This window comes from Chelonia mydas, chromosome 8 (genome assembly GCF_015237465.2).
Source record: "Chelonia mydas isolate rCheMyd1 chromosome 8, rCheMyd1.pri.v2, whole genome shotgun sequence".
NCBI classification, from domain to species: domain Eukaryota; kingdom Metazoa; phylum Chordata; order Testudines; family Cheloniidae; genus Chelonia; species Chelonia mydas.
In genome coordinates this window covers 67,882,572-67,902,391 of record NC_057854.1, presented here as the reverse complement: position 1 = coordinate 67,902,391, position 19,820 = coordinate 67,882,572, and the positions used below count along the sequence as shown (strand labels likewise).

Sequence of the window (19,820 nt, the reverse complement as noted above, 5' to 3'; positions counted from 1 at the left end):
CTAGCCCCATGTTTATCACATTTTTGACCATGCACACTCCATGGAATAAAAAATGCAGAGAAAAATGTGTTTAAGTGGTTGGCTCAAATTCTGATATGTTACACCCACATATCTGCATTGAATTCAGGGGAGTTGCATGAATATAAGTGCAGACATAATGTATATCTTTATTTCTGGTCTCGTATCTAGTCCTTAATTCCATGTAAATTAAAATTTACAACATTAACTTTATTGTGCGGTGCAATACCTTTGTCACTGTACAGCCCCGTGTTAGAGTTGCTAACCAAGAGGTGACAGTTTGAGAGATTCACACAAAGATTGTATTCTGTTTCTCTTCTTTCTCTGAAAATGTCTTACTTCAAGGGATGAAGGGATGTAGGGAGTTCAACATAGAGCAACAACGGAGAGGGAATGGAATGGAGGTGTTTCCATACCGGGAGAAACTGACACAACAAGGATTATTTATTTTTGGGATAAAATAGCTAAGTGGTGAAATGACTGATAAACCAACTGCCCTGGTGATTGAAAGTGCCAAGGGAAATTTTCAATGACGGTCATCTCACCCCCAAAGAGAGGCTATGATTTTTTGAGTATTTGCATGGGAATGTCTTAACCTTCCTTTGACACAAAAAACTTCTGGAAGTTTAAAATATAAAAATGTTTAAAAATACATAGATAAGAAGTGGTAGCATTATAATCAAACAGCTCCAGAAATGTTAGGCCCCTGGCTTGCTTCAGTAAGCAAGCACAGATGATTTAACCAGACATTTCCACACATTTCTGTGTTAGCAGCCCCTGTATTTATTTTAAAAACAGCTAAATATGATACTTGGCGACACTCTTTTGAAACATCAAAAGACTCTCCCTGGTCAATAACAGGTAAGACAAAGAGAAAAATACTGGGAGGTTTTGCAGACCACACACAAGCAGAATGTCAATGGTACCGGGAATTAAAAGGCATTTTTTTTTCACAAAATATGTAAGAATGAGTTTATGACTAGTGTATTATTTAAACTAAAATCTAAACTTACTTGTAAAAATCAACAAAATAAGCTACAATCAAGTTGTCTGCTTTCTTTTACAATGTGTCCCATTTTCTCATGCTGAATTCCTTTTATTTGCGTACATACTACTAAACATGATCATGGCAACTTAATAACATGGAGACAAATTGTGGGCCTCCAGATTTTGACCCAAAAATGAGTAAATTAATGCTGCAAAGGAGTGCCCACAGCAGGACCCAAAAGAGCTTTCACAAGCCTGATGTAGCCACCTATGCAGATTATTCTTGCCAGGCATATAAATAATCTGAGGAGAGGAGGTAGCATGGTGACTACAGGTAGATCCATTTGCAGATGCTTGAAGACCTGGCTCAACCATCAGACCCATTAGCCCTGTCCCAGAATACTCCTCTTCAGAAGACAGTGGAGTGTGAACTCTCTGGCTTTTGAGGGAAGCAGAGTCATAGCACAATACCTGCATGCCACATTGCCTCTCCCAGCTGTAGAGTCTCAGGCATACATGTTGCCTAAAAGCCCACGGGCCTAATCCTGGCTTTATCTGTCCTATGGTGATCAACTCTGTATGTGAAAGGAGTTAACTATTTATCTGCTCCTCTACTCTATTCTCATTGTCCAGCTTTAATCAGTTTTGATTGGCAGAGAACAGAATTATAAAAGAAACCAAAAGAGGTTTATGACATCAACCTGTTAAACTCTTTTGTATAGGGATACTGCCTAGAAATACCTCATTATTAGGAGTCACACATTTCGTTAAACATATGCATTTCACCTTTTCCACTTCCTGACCTGTCAACAATAGAAACAGGTATACACTCTTTTTGCTAAAGCATATTCCAGTTACTGGGAAAAAGAGTGAATAGAATGAACAATGTAATCAACTGAGATATACAGAGTACCTTCGAGACCTGACCTCCTCACACCACACCTCCTGCACATCCCCCACCGAAAAATGGCTGGAATTCACCTTGCTGCATATGCTTAGCCCAGAACATCAATTTGGAGAGAGGATGAGAGAGTCGGAGTGATTCAATACCCTTCATTGTACCAAATTTGCCTATGAAGTCCCTAAAAGCTTCTATTTTAACTTTCATCAGGAACTCTGCTCACCACCAAATCATTTAACAGCAATTATTTAATGCTAGACTTTTACCTCAAAAACTTCTTCATCCAGAATTCTGGTTCCAAAGACGGTGATGCCTTTGATATCAACAATTGCTCGGTCACTCCTGTCGAGTGGTTTTGTGGTTTTCTTTTTACAGTCAACAATCATGGTAACGCTTTTCTTCTCCACGCTGATAGCTACTCGATGCCACCTAGCAAAAGAACACAGCTCTTCCGTAAACTGTTTTTAAAAACAGACATAAATTTAGAGTTCCAAAGCAAGAAAAAATTATTACAAGTTGTAAGCCAATCAAAAATTGCACGTACTACAGTTCATAAAAATCTACATATCAGGATTAATTTTCTTTTCATATTTTATCTTCTCATTTTAAGAACTAACACTTCCTTTGGTGGTTTATTTTAGAAAGGGCTGTAAATAGCTAGCATATAAAATAAAAATAGAACAGGACTAAAAACTAAGTAAAATATGCTTGCACAGAACTGAATGGAGCAGCATTTAAGTCCCAGTCCAGCAAACACCTAAGTATGTGCTTAACTTCAAGCACTTATGGCCTGATCCAGCTCTCACTGAAGTTAAGGAAAAGATTCCCATGGATTTACATGACTATGTGTGTTGATGGATCAGAACCTTACTGCAAAAGTAATGCATAAAACAGACATCTATAATAAATAGGTTAGGTAGTTCAAATGACTGAATATCTGATGTGCTTACTAGAAAAGCAAAAGCCAATCAGATTTTGAAATTAATAAAACTGAATTTAGTATTTTATTTGTTAAAGTCAATCCATAATCCATGCAAGACAGCATAATTCAACATCCTGAAATTATATAATTAAGTAATTTGGGAATTCCCCCCCCACAAAAAAAGTTCTATATATGTAAAATTGCTGCAAGGAGACAGAAGAAATTATCTCCCTCTCTCTCAAACTATGTGATACTTACAGATTTGTGTACTCTATCAAGCCCATACAATACTGTCTCCTGAAGTGCTGCTTTAGGCACAAGGAATCTGACACAAAGCCCACTGATGTCACTGGAAAGACTCCCATTGACTTTAATGGGTTTGGATCAAGTCCAGGTTGCCTTTCTCTGAATTCTTGCCTGTCTAAGAACTTCAGTGTGTTCAGATTAGTGCTAAATAAACTGTTTACAATACTTCATTAGATTAATTAACTCCCTTTCTGTTCATGAATGATCTGAGAACAGACTTTATTTTTTGTGAATTTGTTTGTTATTCAAAATTATTTGAGGAAAGATTGAAATATATTTGCACGAGCCAATGGGTTGCTTATGAATGACTCACTATTGTTAATGCTTTGCTAGTCACAATTCACTCTTTGTACTCTATGATTGGTCACCTAAGCCACATGTCCGGCCTCCCTGTTTGGATGACTCCCAAATGTAGAACAACTTTCAAGATGGAGGCACAAACACTTCGAGCATTAATACTTGTGAAAATACTTTTGCAGTATTTGACCAGCTCTAGCATATACTGCACAGCACTTTGTTATCATGACAAAAGACATGCATTAGTTTAGTGAGACTGTTTGCAATGACAAGCTAAATACCTGAGTATCAGAGAATCTTTACTTATGACATGGAGTGAGTAAAGCACAGCATCTCTGATTTGCAAAGGCAAGAAGTGTCAGAGAAAATATGTGCTGTTAATGAGATGCAAGATGAGTACCAGAATTATATAATCTTGGCTGGCATTTACAGCCACGAAGGGTGTCCAAACAAGAGAGATGGCATGGATCATTTTTAAAGGGCTTTTATATATCAAAGGGAACACCCTGAAGCAATGGAATCTTACTGGTTACCAGTTCCACAGAGCCAGAACTGGAATTCTGTGTTTACTCTGGAACTCAGTTAAACATTATAACTTTAAAAGCAAATGGTCTGGCTGTCCTCAGGCTCACTTGACTGTGTAGACTTTTTTAATTACATTTAAATTTTAAGACAAAACATAGCTCATTGCTGCACTACGTTCTATGTGGGACAGCTGAGTCTGAAGCATAATATCGGCCAACCACCCCAAGACCTGCAGGGGCCAAAAGCAGGGAAGAGGCCACTCACTTAGTCCCCACAAGGGAAGGATTGCCTCACATCACTCTGCATCTACCTTTTGGTGAATTCAAAAGTAGTATCCACTCTCTGTTGGGGGCATGCAAGCTAGCCCTTTAAACCAACTCTGAGTAAAGCTCATTCGATTTCTTTGTTTTTATCAGAACCTCAACACGTTGGGAGAAATTCTGGCTCTACTGAAGTCAACAGAAAAACACTAGTGGGGACAGGATTTTACCCCTTGTTTGTTATATAGAGAAACAAAATGAAAATGGCCTGCTGCTTCAGTTTTCCTGCTGCTGAGGGGAACACATAACAGTTTTTTGAGCCTTATGAAGTGGTATTGTGCAGTAACACGGAAGCTAGTACACAATTTAACTTTTCCTTTGGTCTTTCATGTTATTCTTCAGTAACTTATAACCCTTAGTCTTGTCATTATATGTGAATTTATTTGTCCTCCAGCCTGCAACATTCTTTCCTTTCCTGTGTTTAACAAAAACTTCAATCTGTATATCTCCGAAAAATGCAGCTGCCGTTCCTGCACTGTAGCATAATAAATAAAAATGCTTTTAAAAGGATGAATGCTCCTTTAATATAATTAGAGTTAGTGTCAGGGGGCCTTTAAAAACAACAATAATGGTCATGAAAGGTGCTAAACTGACATTCCCAGAGCCTGAATTGTCTTATTTATCCAAATAACTGGTACAGCAGCTCAGCAGCAATGTAAGCTATGCCACATTGCCCTACTAACATGCCTTCACTCTGACTCGGGGAACCTCCTCCTGGCAGAGCAGGGTAAGACTGGGTGCCGGGTGCATGTTTGTGTAGGAGGGAGGCAAGTGAAGGTAACTTTCCACTGGCACTGTCCCCGGTTGCCTGTTGAGCTGAGGGTGACTTCATGGGCCAAGAACAAGATGTCTTCATAGCTTCATATTGTTCACTTAAGTTTTCATTTCTATGAGTGCTCCCTTGCTTTTGAATCATGGGAAAGGACAAATGGGAGCACATAGCTTGCACATAGTTTGTATTCTTGTATTCTGCGGGAAGCTGGAACTAACTTCTCCTGCAAAGGGACCTTAGATTCTGTGGTACCGTAGTGCAGCCAACGGACAATTCTGTAACTGATTCATTTAACTTTACAAATATGCTATGTGAAGGAACATTAGTCCACACAGTAGGTCCTGTGTTGTAAATTTTTATATTAAAATTGATTTATTTTACACTTACTTTCCATCAGCAATGTTGACTGTCCTAAAAAGAGGATAATCTTCTGGGGCAGGTTTTCCATACTGATCTTCAAACAGGAAGACAGGGGATCTACCAACTTCCACACCTAGTTGCTGAATACCCTGTTCATTGTAGACAGAGAAAAGGAAGGACTGGATCCCCTTTTTAGGTTTTACTGTAATTAATACTGAAAAGTCTTCAGGAAAGTTTCCACCTGAGAAGAAAATGACAAATGTAGTCACATATCTGGAAAAGATAGAACCTTTTTGTGGATATTTATGCTTTACTATTAATTGAGAGATTCTACTTTTCTGTTTTTCCTCCAACATAAATGTGATAAAAATTCTGATTACAAGAAAATTTCTCTCTTCAAACCTTTGTCTTTATACTTTCTTGTCTTCCCATTCTCACTTTACTTCCCAAAAGTTTTACCTGAAGACATCTTAAAAGCTTGAACTATAAAATCATTGTGCATTTATGTAGGTGTAACACAATATATACAAGAGAGGTGGCAGTTCTGTATTAATTCCTTTTCTATTCTTCATCTTCTTGAGAAAGGGAGCAGAAATTACTCTAGTTTATAACTGCACATTGTAATTTCAACAGACAAAAAGACTATTGGTATTATTGGAAATATGTTATCAGAACCTTGCATTTCCCAGTGGTCACTCAAATAGTTTCTACCATTTCGATTATGTATTTCCATTGTTTCCAATATGTATCTTAAATAAGGGTCATATGCAGGGGGACCACACATGATTCCATACACCACTTATGTTATTGACACAAGGGTTAACTGAGGCTTATGTGGTCTATAAAGCCATATGCTGGGCCTCTGCCCTGAGATAAATTTAGTACTAACATTTTTATTTAACCATGGTGCAGATGTTACTTATTAAATTATCTCAGAAATAACTTATTTAAAAACAAAACACATGTCTATTTGTATGTAATAGGAGGTTTGGGCAAAGAAAAAAGTTTTTATTTTCATTTGCTGCCTGACAATTTCTCTTTGAAGTACACACCATAAGTCAATCATTGTTTTAACTTCTACAGCCTCAAGAATAAAGAGTGGATGGATACAGCTGTTAAATGAGGGAGTGGAAAGGACGGGTGCATGTGATGAAAAAAGTGCCCTGAGGTGTTGTGATCATTCTGAGGTTCCTTTTTTTTACTGAAAAACACCCTGCCCCATTTTTTCCACCATCCAAACAGAAAGCAAATGAGCTCTGTGCAAGACATCTCTGTGGGGGTTGATGGGTGGAATTCTCCCTAATCCAGAACTAGGCTCAGAGAACAATGATGTAGCCATTCTTCAGATGCTATGGTGGCCTGTCATAGCTGCTGCAACCCATTACAGAGCTTTTTAACCTGTGGTTCACCAAAGTTTGTCAATTTAGTCAGCATACCCCGGCACATCCCCAAGACTGCCCCCAACCACTCCTTGATATTGTTGTAGAAAGCCTCCATGGAGCATTGTTCTACTGCTTTTCACTCATGCAAGGGAGTCAGTGTTTGACCATATAGGCTTACTCACATTGAGGCAATCAGGATATGGAGTCTTAAGAACATAACAATGGCCATACTGGGTCAGACCAAAGGTCCATCCAGCCCAATATCCTGTCCACCGACAGTGGCCAATGCCAGGTGCCCCAGAAGGAGTGAACCTAACAGGTAATGATCATGTGATCTCTCTCCTGCCATCCATCTCCACCCTCTGACAAACAGAAGCTAGGGACACCATTCCTTACCCATCCTGGCTAATAGCCATTAATGGACTTAACCTCCATGAATTTATCCAGTTCTCTTTTAAACCCTGTTAAAGTCCTAGCCTTCACAACCTCCTCAGGCAAGGCGTTCCACAGGTTGACTGTGCGCTGAATGAAGAGGAACTTCCTTTTCTTTGTTTTAAACCTGCTACCCATTAATTTCATTTGGTGACCCCTAGTTCTTATATTACGGGAACAAGTAAATAACTTTTCCTTATTCACTTTCTCCACACCACTCATGGTTTTATATACCTCTATCATATCTCCCCTTAGTCTCCTCTTTTCCAAGCTGAAAAGTCCTAGCCTCTTTAATCTCTCCTCATATGGGACCCGTTCCAAACCCCTAATCATTTTAGTTGTCCTTTTCTGAACCTTTCCTAATGCCAGTATATCTTTTTTGAGATGAGGGGACCACATCTGTATGAAGTATTCAAGATGTGGGCATATCATGAATTTATATAAGGGCAATAAAATATTCTCCATCTTATTCTCTATCCCTTTTTTAATGATTCCTAACATCTCATTTGCTTTTTTGACTGCTGCTGCTGCACACTGCATGGACGTCTTGAGAGAACTATCCACGATGACTCCAAGATCTTTCTCCTGATTAGTTGTAGCTAAATTAGCCCCCATCATATTGTAGATATATTTGGGGTTATTTTTTCCAGTGTGCATTACTTTATATTTATCCACATTAAATTTCATTTGCCATTTTGTTGCCCAATCACTTAGTTTTGTGAGATCTTTTTGAAGTTCTTCACAGTCTGCTTTGGTCTTAACTATCTTGAGCAGTTTAGTATCATCTGCAAACTTTGCCACCTCATTGTTTACCCCTTTCTCCAGATCATTTATGAATAAGGTGAATAGGATTGATACTAGGACTGACCCTTGGGGAACACCACTAGTTACCCCTCTCCATTATGAAAATTTACCATTTATTCCTACCCTTTGTTCCCGGTCTTTTAACCAGTTCTCAGTCCATGAAAGAATCTTCCCTCTTATCCTACGACAACTTAATTTACATAAGAGCCTTTGGTAAGAGACCTTGTCAAAGGCTTTCTGGAAATCTAAGTACACTATGTCCACTGGATCCCCCTAGTCCACATGTTTATTGACCCCCTCAAAGAACTCTAATAGATTAGTAAGACATGATCTCCCTTTACAGAAACCATGCTGACTTTTGCCCAGCAATTTATGTTCTTCTATGTGTCTGACAATTTTATTCTTTACTATTTTTTCAACTAATTTCCCCGGTACTGACGTTAGACTTACTGGTCTGTAATTGCCAGGATCACCTCTAGAGTCCTTCTTAAATATTGGCGTTACATTAGCTATCTTCCAGTCACTGGGTACAGTAGCTGATTTAAAGGACAGGTTACAAACCATAGTTAATAGTTCCGCAATTTCACATTTGAGTTCTTTTAGAACTCTTGGGTGAATGCCATCTGGTCCTGGTGATTTGTTACTGTTAAGTGTCTCAATTAATTCCAAAACCTCCTCTAGTGTCACTACAATCTGTGACAATTCCTCAGATTTATCACCTACAAAAGACGACTCAGGTTTGGGAATCTCCCTAACATCCTCAGCCGTGAAGACTGAAGCAAAGAATTCATTTAGTTTCTCCACGATGACTTTATCGTCTTTAAGTGCTCCTTTTGTATCTTGATCATCCAGGGGCCCCACTGGTTGTTTAGCAAGCTTCCTGCTTCTGATGTACTTAAAAAACATTTTGTTATTACCTTTTGAGTTTTTGGCTAGCTGTTCTTCAAACTCCTTTTTGGCTTTTCTTATTACATTTTTACATTTAATTTGGCAGTGTTTATGCTCCTTTCTATTTACCTCACTAGGATTTGACTTCCACTTTTTAAAAGATGCCTTTTTATCTCTCATGGCTTCTTTTACATGGTTGTTAAGCCATGGTAGCTCTTTTTTAGTTCCTTTGCTGTGTTTTTTAATTTGGGGTATACATTTAAGTTGAGCCTCTATTATGGTGTCTTTGAAAAGTGTCCATGCAGCTTGCAGGGATTTCACTCTAGTCACTGTACCTTTTAATTTCTGTTTAACTAACCTCCTCATTTTTGCATAGTTCCCCTTTCTGAAATTAAATGCCACAGTGTTGTGTTGTTGAGGTGTTCTTCCCACCACAGGAATGGTAAATGTTATTATATTATGGTCACTATTTCCAAGCGGTCCTGTTATAGTTACCTCTTGGACCAGATCCTGCGCTCCACTCAGGACTAGATCAAGAGTTGCCTCTCCCCTTGTGGGTTCCTGTACCAGCTGCTCCAAGAAGCAGTCATTTAAAGTATCAAGAAATTTTGTCTCTGCATTTCGTCCTGAGGTGACATGTACCCAGTCAATATGGGGATAATTGAAATCCCCCACTATTATTGAGGTTTTTATTTTGCTAGTCTCTCTCATCTCCCTTAGCATTTCATCATCACTATCACTGTCCTGGTCAGGTGGTCGATAATAGATCCCTCCTGTTATATTCTTATTAGAGCATGGAATTACTATCCATAGAAATTCTATGGAACATGTGGATTCATTTAAGATTTTTATTTCATTTGATTCTACATTTTCGTTCACACATAATGCCACTCTCATCCCTCCCGCTCCCCGCCCCATGACCTGTTCTGTCCTTCCGATATATTTTATACCCTGGAATGATTGTGTCCCGTTGATTGTCCTCACTACACCAGGTTTCTGTGATGCCTATTATATCAATATCCTCCTTTAGCACTCTAGTTCACCCATCTTATTATTTAGACTTCTAGCATTTGTGAACAAGCACTTTAAAAACTTGTCACTGTTTATTTGTCTGCCCTTTTCTGATGTGTCAGATTCTTTATGTGAATGTTTCTCATCTGATCTAGCCCATACTTTGTCCTCTTTCATCCCCTCCTCCTGACTAAAACCTAGAGAATCTCTATCAATAGACTCTCCTCTAAGAGAAGTCTCTGTCCAATCCATATGCGCCTCTGCAGCAATCAGCTTTCCCCCATCTCTTAGTTTAAAAACTGCTCTACAACCCTTTTAATGTTAAGTGCCAGCAGTCTGGATCCACTCTGGTTTAGGTGGAGCCCATCCTTCCTGTATAGGCTTCCCCATCCCAAAAGTTTCCCAGTTCCTAAAAAATCTAAACCCCTCCTCTCTACACCATCATCTCATCCACGCATTGAGTCTCTGAAGCTCTGCTTGCCTACCTGGCCCTGCGCGTGGAACTGGAAACATTTCTGAGAATGCCACCATAGAGGTCCTGGATTTCAGTCTCTTTCCTAGCAGCCTAAATTTGGCCTCCAGGACGTCTCTCCTACCCTTCCCTATGTCATTGGTACCTACATGTACCACAACCACTGGCTCCTCCCCAGCTCTACACATAAATCTATCTAGACACAGATGACAGAAATGTCATGAGATCAGCAGTTCTTGTGAAATTTCTATGCTTTATTTGCAAAATGTTAGAGTCATAAAGTTTAAGGCCAGGATGAATGTTTCTCGTCTGATCTGGCCCATACTTTGTCCTCTTTCATCCCTTCCTCCTGACTAAAACCTAGAGAATCTCTACCAATAGACTCTCCTCTAAGAGAAGTCTCTGTCCAATATAATATACAGGAGGTCCTCTAGTCTGACCTCCTGTATATTATAAAAAGAAAAGGAGTACTTGTGGCACCTTACAGACTAACCAATTTATTTGAGCATGAGCTTTCGTGAGCTACAGCTCACTTCATCGGATGCATACTATGGAAGCTGCAGAAGACATTATATACACACGGAGACCATATTGTTTCATGGTCTCTGTGTGTATATAATGTCTTCTGCAGCTTCCACAGTATGCATCCGATGAAGTGAGCTGTAGCTCACGAAAGCTCATGCTCAAATAAATTGGTTAGTTTCTAAGGTGCCACAAGTACTCCTTTTCTTTTTACGAATACAGACTAACACGGCTGTTACTCTGAAACCTGTATATTATAGGCCACTAACACCACAGAGTACCTGAACACTAAATTCAACAACCCAAACTAGAACGAAGTACTAGTGTCCACAGGAGACTAAACTATTGTGTCACAGGCAGAACCTGCGAGGCACTGAACACCCCAGACCCCTGCAATGGCAGAGAAATGATTAGATGAGATATACCCAGATAATCCCAACAAGTGATCTGTACTCTGTGCTGCTGAAAAAGGAGCAAAACCCGCACGGTCACTGTCAATCTGACCTGGGGGGGGAATTCCTTTCTGACCTCACACACTATGATCAGTTAGACCCTAAGCACATGACCAAAAACTAGCCAGCTAAACGTGTGTGTTTGTGTGTGCATGTGTGAGAGTGAGAGAAACTGTGCAGTGCCACCTGAGAGCACCAACCCACCTCACCCAGTGTTACATCTCCAGACATCACAGCCATTTCTGATCCTTCAGAGGAAGGAGACAAAAACAGCATACCCTGGAGGCAGCAGGGAATCCTTTCCTGACCCCCTACAGATGACTGGCTGAAGCCCTGAAGCATGATCTTTAGGAATATAAGACATAAACCAAAAGGGATCCCAGAGCTGCTGAGCCCTGCCCCTCACACCCATAACTTTGTCTTGCATGATCAACTTCTTTATTTCAGTGCCATAGAATATGAACCCTGGGCTGGCTAAACCTACTCCAAATCCAGATCCAAACATTGCCTCTTTGGTCCATGTCTACCCTAAATTAAAAAGTGTGGCAATAAATTCAAAGGTAGGCATTTGTGAGTTAGTTGACTCTAAGGATCTCAGATTTTTTTCCCAGTTTTGAAGTTATAGTATTAAAACAGGTGCTCCAGGAACATTCCAGTTCTAGTAAAGCCCACTTATGTTTATAATCCAAAGTTTATAAACATTAATATTTTTCAAAAGTCTCAATATAGGCTCAGTCATCTCACATGTGACAGGAATGCTTTTAAGATTCATTGGAGAGGTTTAATGATATCTGAAAAAATGAAATAAAATTAAAACACAAACAGGAAGGGCTAAAATACCAAAAAATGTTAAATTGTGTAAGAAACTTAGTAGATTTGTTTTAAGGTGAATCTGAATTAAATTATTTATTGAATTAAAAAGCAGAATACGCTTTAATTCATCTCAGCCCGAGGCACAACAAGCACGGAGAGCAGGCCAGTAAACTGGGTGTATATCAGATTTTAAAAAGACAGGTACAAAGCAATACACCTACCATCAGTAGTTTAGAAAATAGACTGCTCCTGTGTGTAAAATTACTGAGACTTTGGGATGAACACTGTGTTTTGTATTAAAGATCCCTGAGAGTGATGACTCAGATCTGTAAAGAGTTAGAGGAAGGGACTTGTATATTACATTATAAGGCTGCATATTAGAAACAAGTATTGGCATTTTTGATTTCTTTATAGCTTCCCTATGAATTTATATTAGGTTTTAATTTGCAGGTTACTTTAAGGATTTCTTGATTGCAGAGAGAACATTTGTTGCATGTAATGCAATTTTTTTCTTCTATTAATTAAGTATAAACTGCAGATTGAACATTCATATAAATGATTAAAATGGTCGGGTTTATTTTCCTGAAAATGGTGTTTTTCAGCTAAGAAGATCACTTTATTGTAGGAGTTCCATCCTCTTTGATTAAGCACATGACCTATACATTGCTATAATTCACTCAGGAAATGTGCTTTCAAGAATTAAAAGAAGGGAGTATTGTTCCTGTAGTTAGAGGATGTTATTGGTAGTCAGAATTATTTTATTCTGAGTTATTTTATTCTGAGTTATTTTATTATCTCTGCCACTGCTTTGTTCAGCTTTGAGCAAATTACTTTAGGCTATATTCACCATTCACTTCAACTTCAGGGGATATAACTGTGGGCAGAATATGGCCCTTAACCTTTCTGTACTGCAGTCTATAATTCCCTGAATATATATAAGAACGTTTACCTCCATCATAGGGAAGCTATAAAGCTCTGTATAACTGGAAATAATAGTTGTAGCACATGCTGTAGCTAGGATTGTATTCCATCTTCTACTCTAACCTTCGCTTTTCACTTGCTCTTAACTTTCTCTAATTCCTTTTTAGCTGCAATTTTTGTTTTCAGGCCATAGGTAATTTTTAAAAAAAAAAACCCTAAAATCTGATTAAAATGTTTTAGCCATTTCTGAGCGTGAACAATATTCCTTTTCTTATATGTTCTGATAAGAATTTTGACATTAGATAGAAACTTCAAAACTGGCTTTCTTTGTAGATCTCAACAAGTCCTTGATTTTTTAACTAAAAAAAAATAAAATAAAAAAAACCAGTTTTTAAGAAAATCAGTTCACAAGTTTTAAAAGTTTGAACACTGAACTCTAAGTTGGCATTTTGTAAAGGTGGATCTGATTTTTTTTAAGATTTATTCAAAATCAGAATGGGTTTATCATTTTGGAGCACTCTGAAGCCGTATTCTTTAGAACAATCTAAACTGCAGCTGCCAGATAGTTTAAGCAGCTCTAAATCTTTAGAGGTCTTAAACAGAAGTTAGCTGCTCTAACGATTTAAAGTTGTTTAAACTGCTTAAACTACCCACAGATGTAGAAAGCTTAAGAAGATTAAATTTCTTTAAGGGTTAAAAATAGTTTTAAACCATTCAAGCCTGTCCGAGTCCTTAAGTGTTTCAAGTGGTTTATTCAGCTTGTGGACTTTCAAATAAGGATGGCAGAGGTAAGGACAGCAGGGTTCAGGTGTACATAGTTAAGGGCGGCTAGGTTAATCTCTCCAAGCCAAATAGCTCTGTATTTCTGTCCCTCTTTTCTTCTGGGCCCCAGCCTCTTTGATAAACTAAATGTGCCTTCTTCCCCTCCCCACACATTCCCCCCAAAAAACAACAGCAAAACCCTGGCACAAATTCAAAATTCAATTACGCTGCTTATATTTAGTATTTACTTGTCTTGCTTTTCTTATTAAATATCAACCTTAAAGTATTGTAGTTTATCAGTGTAAACAATAAAACATACATAATGTGCAATCTGGCCAAGTTAATGTCATGAGAGACATTGGAAACTGAATTTTCTGATTGCTTGGATGCTCAGACTTATCACTTGCATGAAGTCTAGATGTTTGCCTTTTTTAAATAGCAGTAATATTAATAGAACTAATACTACAAAAGAATAAGTACAGTAGTATAGACAGAGTTGATGATTGCTTTCTTATCATATGGTATTACTTTCACTGTTTGGAAAAGAATTTGCACCACTATATTACTGTTACAGGGAATGCTTAGTGTTAACATTTATTTTACTGTCTGCAATAATGGTGCTTTGTGTGCTTTATATTTATCATATTTTAACTTCGTTAGTAAAAGATTTTCAGAATATAATGGGAATTTGTGAAGATTTGGGGCTTGATTTGGGATCTTATTCTTAATGGACTTGATCCATTGAAGTCAATAGGGAACTTTATGTTGATTTCAGTGGGTTTTGGATCGGGTGTTTTAAAGTAAAGTTGTGAGTTTACAGATGAAATGACACTATACAGCATACCTTTTAATATTAGGTTGAATAGATGACAGCAAAAGGAAGGAAAGAAAGAAAGAAAGAACAAATGATTGGGATGAAGGGAGGCCAAACAGATAACTTGAAAGGACCTGCACACCTGCCTTGTCTGAACTGTTAATCTGAAAGCGATGTTGAAAATGCTTAAGGCAGGTGGCACTAATTCATCTAGTCTGAGCATGTGCTTTTCAATCAGATAAGACACCGTGGAAAAAATAAACTGTGGAAGCTTTGTGAGGAAGGTCACAAAAATGAGTAGTATTGTTCGCCTCAGTACAGTGAGTTTTGTGTATTCTATACTATACTATGATATGCCCATGTGTTTAGTATTGCATTGAAATCGTGAATGATAAGCAAATTGCTTCTGAGGGGAACCCAATATCAACATAAACAAATTAAGAATGTGAATCAAGCCTTTCTTATTTACGACAAAGTATCACGCTTACATGCTTAGCTGAAATAGTTATCAAACTTTCTTAATTACTTTTAGATTTCTTGGGCAATGTTATTTAAACAGTAAGAATGGACTGGATAAGTTTTAACAAGGGCAACAATAAAATGATGAGGAAAATCATTATCTGTTGTTCTGTTGTCATTCTTCGAAAATGTAAAAAAAATAACGTGGTAATAAGACAGTACAAGAATATAATAACTTACAGTAACTGTATAATATCTTTCAACTTGTGAGTTCAAAGCAGCCTACAAACATTGTGTAATGAAGCCTCAATACCCTCCTGTGAGGCAGGTAAATATTATTATACTGATTTTTACAAATGCGTAAGCTGAGGCACAGAGACATTAAATGACTCCTCCAAGGTCACACAGTGAACTTCAATATTTAGCTGTTTGTCTCTCTTTGAACCACAGTAGCTAAAAAGATACCCAAACCTAGAGATCAGCTATGATAGTGGATAAAGGGAGCACTGCAACATGTACTTTGGCTTCACTAAAATGTTGGCTATTGATTTGCTCACTTCTTAGTCCTGTTTAAAATCTTTTTTTTTTTTGTCTTTCCCCTATTATGAAGCACTAAAACATAAATATATACACACCCACTGGGCGCTCTGCTTCTGAAAATTTAACAAAATTCTCTGGGCTAACATGACACATAATGCACAACAGTATTTGCACATGCTCCCTGAAAAAGCCACAGAAGGATTTTTTCTTTTTTTGTCATGGTAAGGGAATTCCAGACCTATTGGATGTTTTCCAAAGATCCCAGAATGAGCGAGCTCACTTTCCGTCCCTGGACAAAGGTAGCAGGTGGACTACACTCTATGAAACTGATCATTGGGGTTGGGGGGCTTGGGAACAGTGGGTCTTATGGAGGGGTTCTCCCACCCAGAAGCAGGACGCACCTTACAAGTACCTTCAAATACTGTGCATATCCCCCCACCCAGTCATGACAGAATGAAACACTGACATAATTCCAAGAATGCCATCTCGAAAATACCGCACGCTAGAAAGGGTATCACATTGACACATAATCAGTGCTTTATGGATCTGCCATGGCATTCCTCACATGGACAGGAAGAAAATTATAGTAAATGGAGTGAAAATCATAGTAGCTCTTTCTATGGTATGTGTTTAGATGGTGGTCCAGGCACATTCATGTTCACAGAAAGCATTCATTGCACCACATCCCAAGACAAAATAAACACCGATGAGGAAATCCTCACCCCTTTTAAAGTCAATGGCAAGCCATCCATTCCAAATGCTTTACAAACAGAGTGTTGGGTCCATAAGCTGTTTTAGGGCTCAGTTTATTAAGTACTGCCTATTGGACTCTTATAAATGTTTTCTTCTGGGTTCTTTGTTCAAAAAGTGGGTAGCATGGTGTTTTTCCAAATAGATTATGCATTTTAAGCCAGTTTTTTCCCTCTCTCTTTAACTGACAGTTTCCCCTTGCATGCCCCAGAAAGGAGAGTTCAAGAGGTGGAACAGCAGGGTGAAACTGAGTTCTCCACCTAGTTCTAATCCAGAAATCCTGCAGAGGTTAGGAAGAAAAGCACCTACATTGAGTCTGCCAAAGGCAATTTAAATTTATGTGCCAACAAACAACATAATGAACATATTTACTCTGGCATTCAAGAACAAAACGAGCAGTTACTACTGTAGCTGCCAAATCTAATAGTTAGTCTACAGTGTCATTCATAAAATAAGTGCAAGTTAACACAGGAACTTTTCCCCCAAAGGAATGTCTGGACTCTGAGGCCTTGCTTTGGCAAAGAATGCCTATTCTGCGCTAATGGCTCTTAAAGGCCAATGATCCAATGTCCTTCCATGAGTTTTCAGTCACCAGCCCACTGTATTTGAAGGTTGATTAACAGTCTTGCTCTACTAGTAGTTCCTACCCATTTCATTTCTGCACAAGACATTTTTTGGATCATATTGTCACTATAGTACTAACAATAGAAAGGGACTGATTAAAATGTTAGCTTTAACTCCATGGTGCAGCTGTAGTACTTTAATAAAATAACCGAAGAGTTTTGCAACTTTTTTTTTAGGCTGATTAGTCAAGATACTGTCACCCCTACTTGTGTGGAGTAGCAATTTATTATGCTCATAATCCTATTGATAATGTTCAGTGAACTATATCCTCAGCTGGATAACTCCATTGACTTCAGTGAAGCTCTATCCTTTTATACCAGCTGAGGAGATATAGTCTAATGTGAGGAAATGTGGAAGAATCTGGCCCTAAATATGTTTTTTTCTAAATTTCCTTTCATTTCCACCCCTTGAAATAAAAAGAGATGAACTAATTCTTTAAATGAAGATGCAAGATACACATGAAAGGTCTGATAGCAGTTTCTCTTCTACATGTGTCTATTGCTCTGAGGACATACTGATGTATTATTATTGCTTCCAGATAATAAATGCTTGAGGATCTATAAAAATCCCAGATGTTGACCATGTCATTACTCCTTTAATAGGCAAAACAAAAATATTTTCCGTGCCCATATTTAATGGGTGTGCTCACAAGCAAAATCTGCTTGCATGTCATGGCATGAAGATTGAAAGTTTTTATATATATTAAATATATATGTGTGTGTGTGTGTGTGTGTGTGTGTTTAATAAACCTGCAACACTTTCAATCTAGTGAAAAGAGTGAAAGCAAAATCATGGAATGAAAATTTGTCATTCCCCCCTTCCCCCCCCCCCCCCCAAATGTGCTTATTTCGTGTCAGAGAAATCAGAGATGGGCTGGAGTCACATTACCTGTTACCCACAACTAACCATGTGTAGTCCCCAAAATACCAAGATACCCTTACATAATGTCAACCAGATGGTACTTCTGGGAATGATTTTGCAACAACCAACCACAATCTGCATTTCTACCACTGCAACATAACTTCCAGAAGCGTTGCTTTTAAAATAGACTGTTCCTGGCACAGAAGTAAGAAACTTGGCAATGCCGTCCACCTTATGGATCTATCACCAAATATTCATAAAATTCCCTCTGATAGAATGATGAGAAAACCAGGTAAAATTACTTCGTTTTACTAAAATTACTCTGTCAGCAATACTCATGTTGCTCCCATTACCATCAATACAAAGTATGAAGTCATAGCAGTGGAAGGCCTTTTTGCCTAGGAACACAGCCAGTCATATATTTTCCTTCTAGCCAGTACGTGTCAGTTATCATCCCACCTCAGAGGTTTGCCACTTTAACAAAGAAGCAACATTTGTTTTATTGTGCTGCTTGGTCCATTTCCCTTCCTTTCTATACACGTGTAAATATGTTACCATACCACTATTTTTGTAATCACTGTTGCTGTAATATGACAACTGTAATTGTAGCCTGAATTCACCAATATGTTAAACCATACAGTTAATTTAATCTAGAATCTTTGTGAAATGTTAATCATTTTGTCTATTAATTGATAAAATATTCAATTCAGGTAAACACTCAAAAGTTCAGATGCTTATTTCAATCTCTAGCTAAACCTCTTGATTCTGAAAATTTGAGGGTAGAAATCTCCCAAGAAATGTTTTCACACATTTCTTCAGTGCTTCTTTTCTGGTTGCAGTACAAACTTGTTCTCCTATGCCTGTTACTAAGTGTAACTATTGCCTCTTAAGATAACTGGATCCAATAGTTGTCTTTTGTAAATGTTCCGGATTAAGCAGTGACTTCCTAATACAGAAGCTGAGAGAGTTCATATGGTGAGGTGTTTTATACACTGAGACAAGTTTAGTGACTAGTTAACAGCATGTCTTGCAGTCCTTACTCAAGCAAAATTCTCATTTAAGCCAATAGGTGCTTTATGAGAGAGGATTGCAGTACTGAGTTTGATCTTCATAAAGGCAATGAAAAAATAATTATTACAGTTCTATGTAATATCAAGCAGTATTTCTCTATTTATGGCATCTGATGGCCTGATTCACTGGTCTCTTGCACCAGTGTAAATCCAAAGTAGATTTGAAGTTAGTGGAGTCACACTAACATAAAACTGGTGTGAGAATAATCAGGCCCTAAATATTTGGTATGTAATTTTTTAAAAACACTCTGTCTGCCCATTTGATTGGCTGCTTCCTGCATTTGTAACTGAAAGGAAAGCAGGGACATCTCATGATGCTACACTAGTTAATGGGAATGGGCTCTGTGCTGTGCTGCAACTAGCAGAAAAACACAGACAATAACAAAACACATCAGGAAGCACAGACAGTGCAATCTTATGGTGGGGGAGCTTTCGTCGGATTGATGCGGGGGGAGGAAGGTAGTGGCCCCTTTAAGGGTCTCCCCCCTCAGGAACTGGGAGCAGGTGGCCAAGAAGGGTGTAAGGTATCACCCTGAGCTGATGACACTCAGGTAGGCCATTGACCCATGCACACCTAGTCACAGTTTGTGATGTACAAGACAATTGCCTGAGCCCACTCTCATGCCTGATTAGCAGCTTCCAGCCCTGGGATTAGTGTAGGATTTAATTTTTTATGGTCTACTGTGGGCATGGTGCTAGTTGCCTTATTTAGGACTGGGAAAGAATTCTCCCTCACCACCATATTAGGCAGGATGCTGTGGGGTGAGTTTTTGCCGTTCCCACAGCAGCTCAGAGATCTGGTAAATTAGGTCAGAGGAGAGATGTCACAATTTAG

At 38.4% G+C, this 19,820-nt stretch overlaps 1 protein-coding gene across 1 annotated transcript in view; it reads right to left on the bottom strand.

Moving 5' to 3' along the window:
* The window catches only part of COL11A1 (collagen type XI alpha 1 chain), a 235,035-nt gene that overhangs the window by 195,065 nt on the left and 20,150 nt on the right, over window positions 1-19,820 (bottom strand). The window contains exons 3-4 of the mRNA XM_007055218.4: window positions 5,436-5,649; window positions 2,173-2,335 (exon numbers count right to left, since the gene is read on the bottom strand). Coding sequence (XP_007055280.2) covers window positions 2,173-2,335; window positions 5,436-5,649 — 377 coding nt within the window. The remainder of the gene's footprint in view (window positions 1-2,172; window positions 2,336-5,435; window positions 5,650-19,820) is intronic.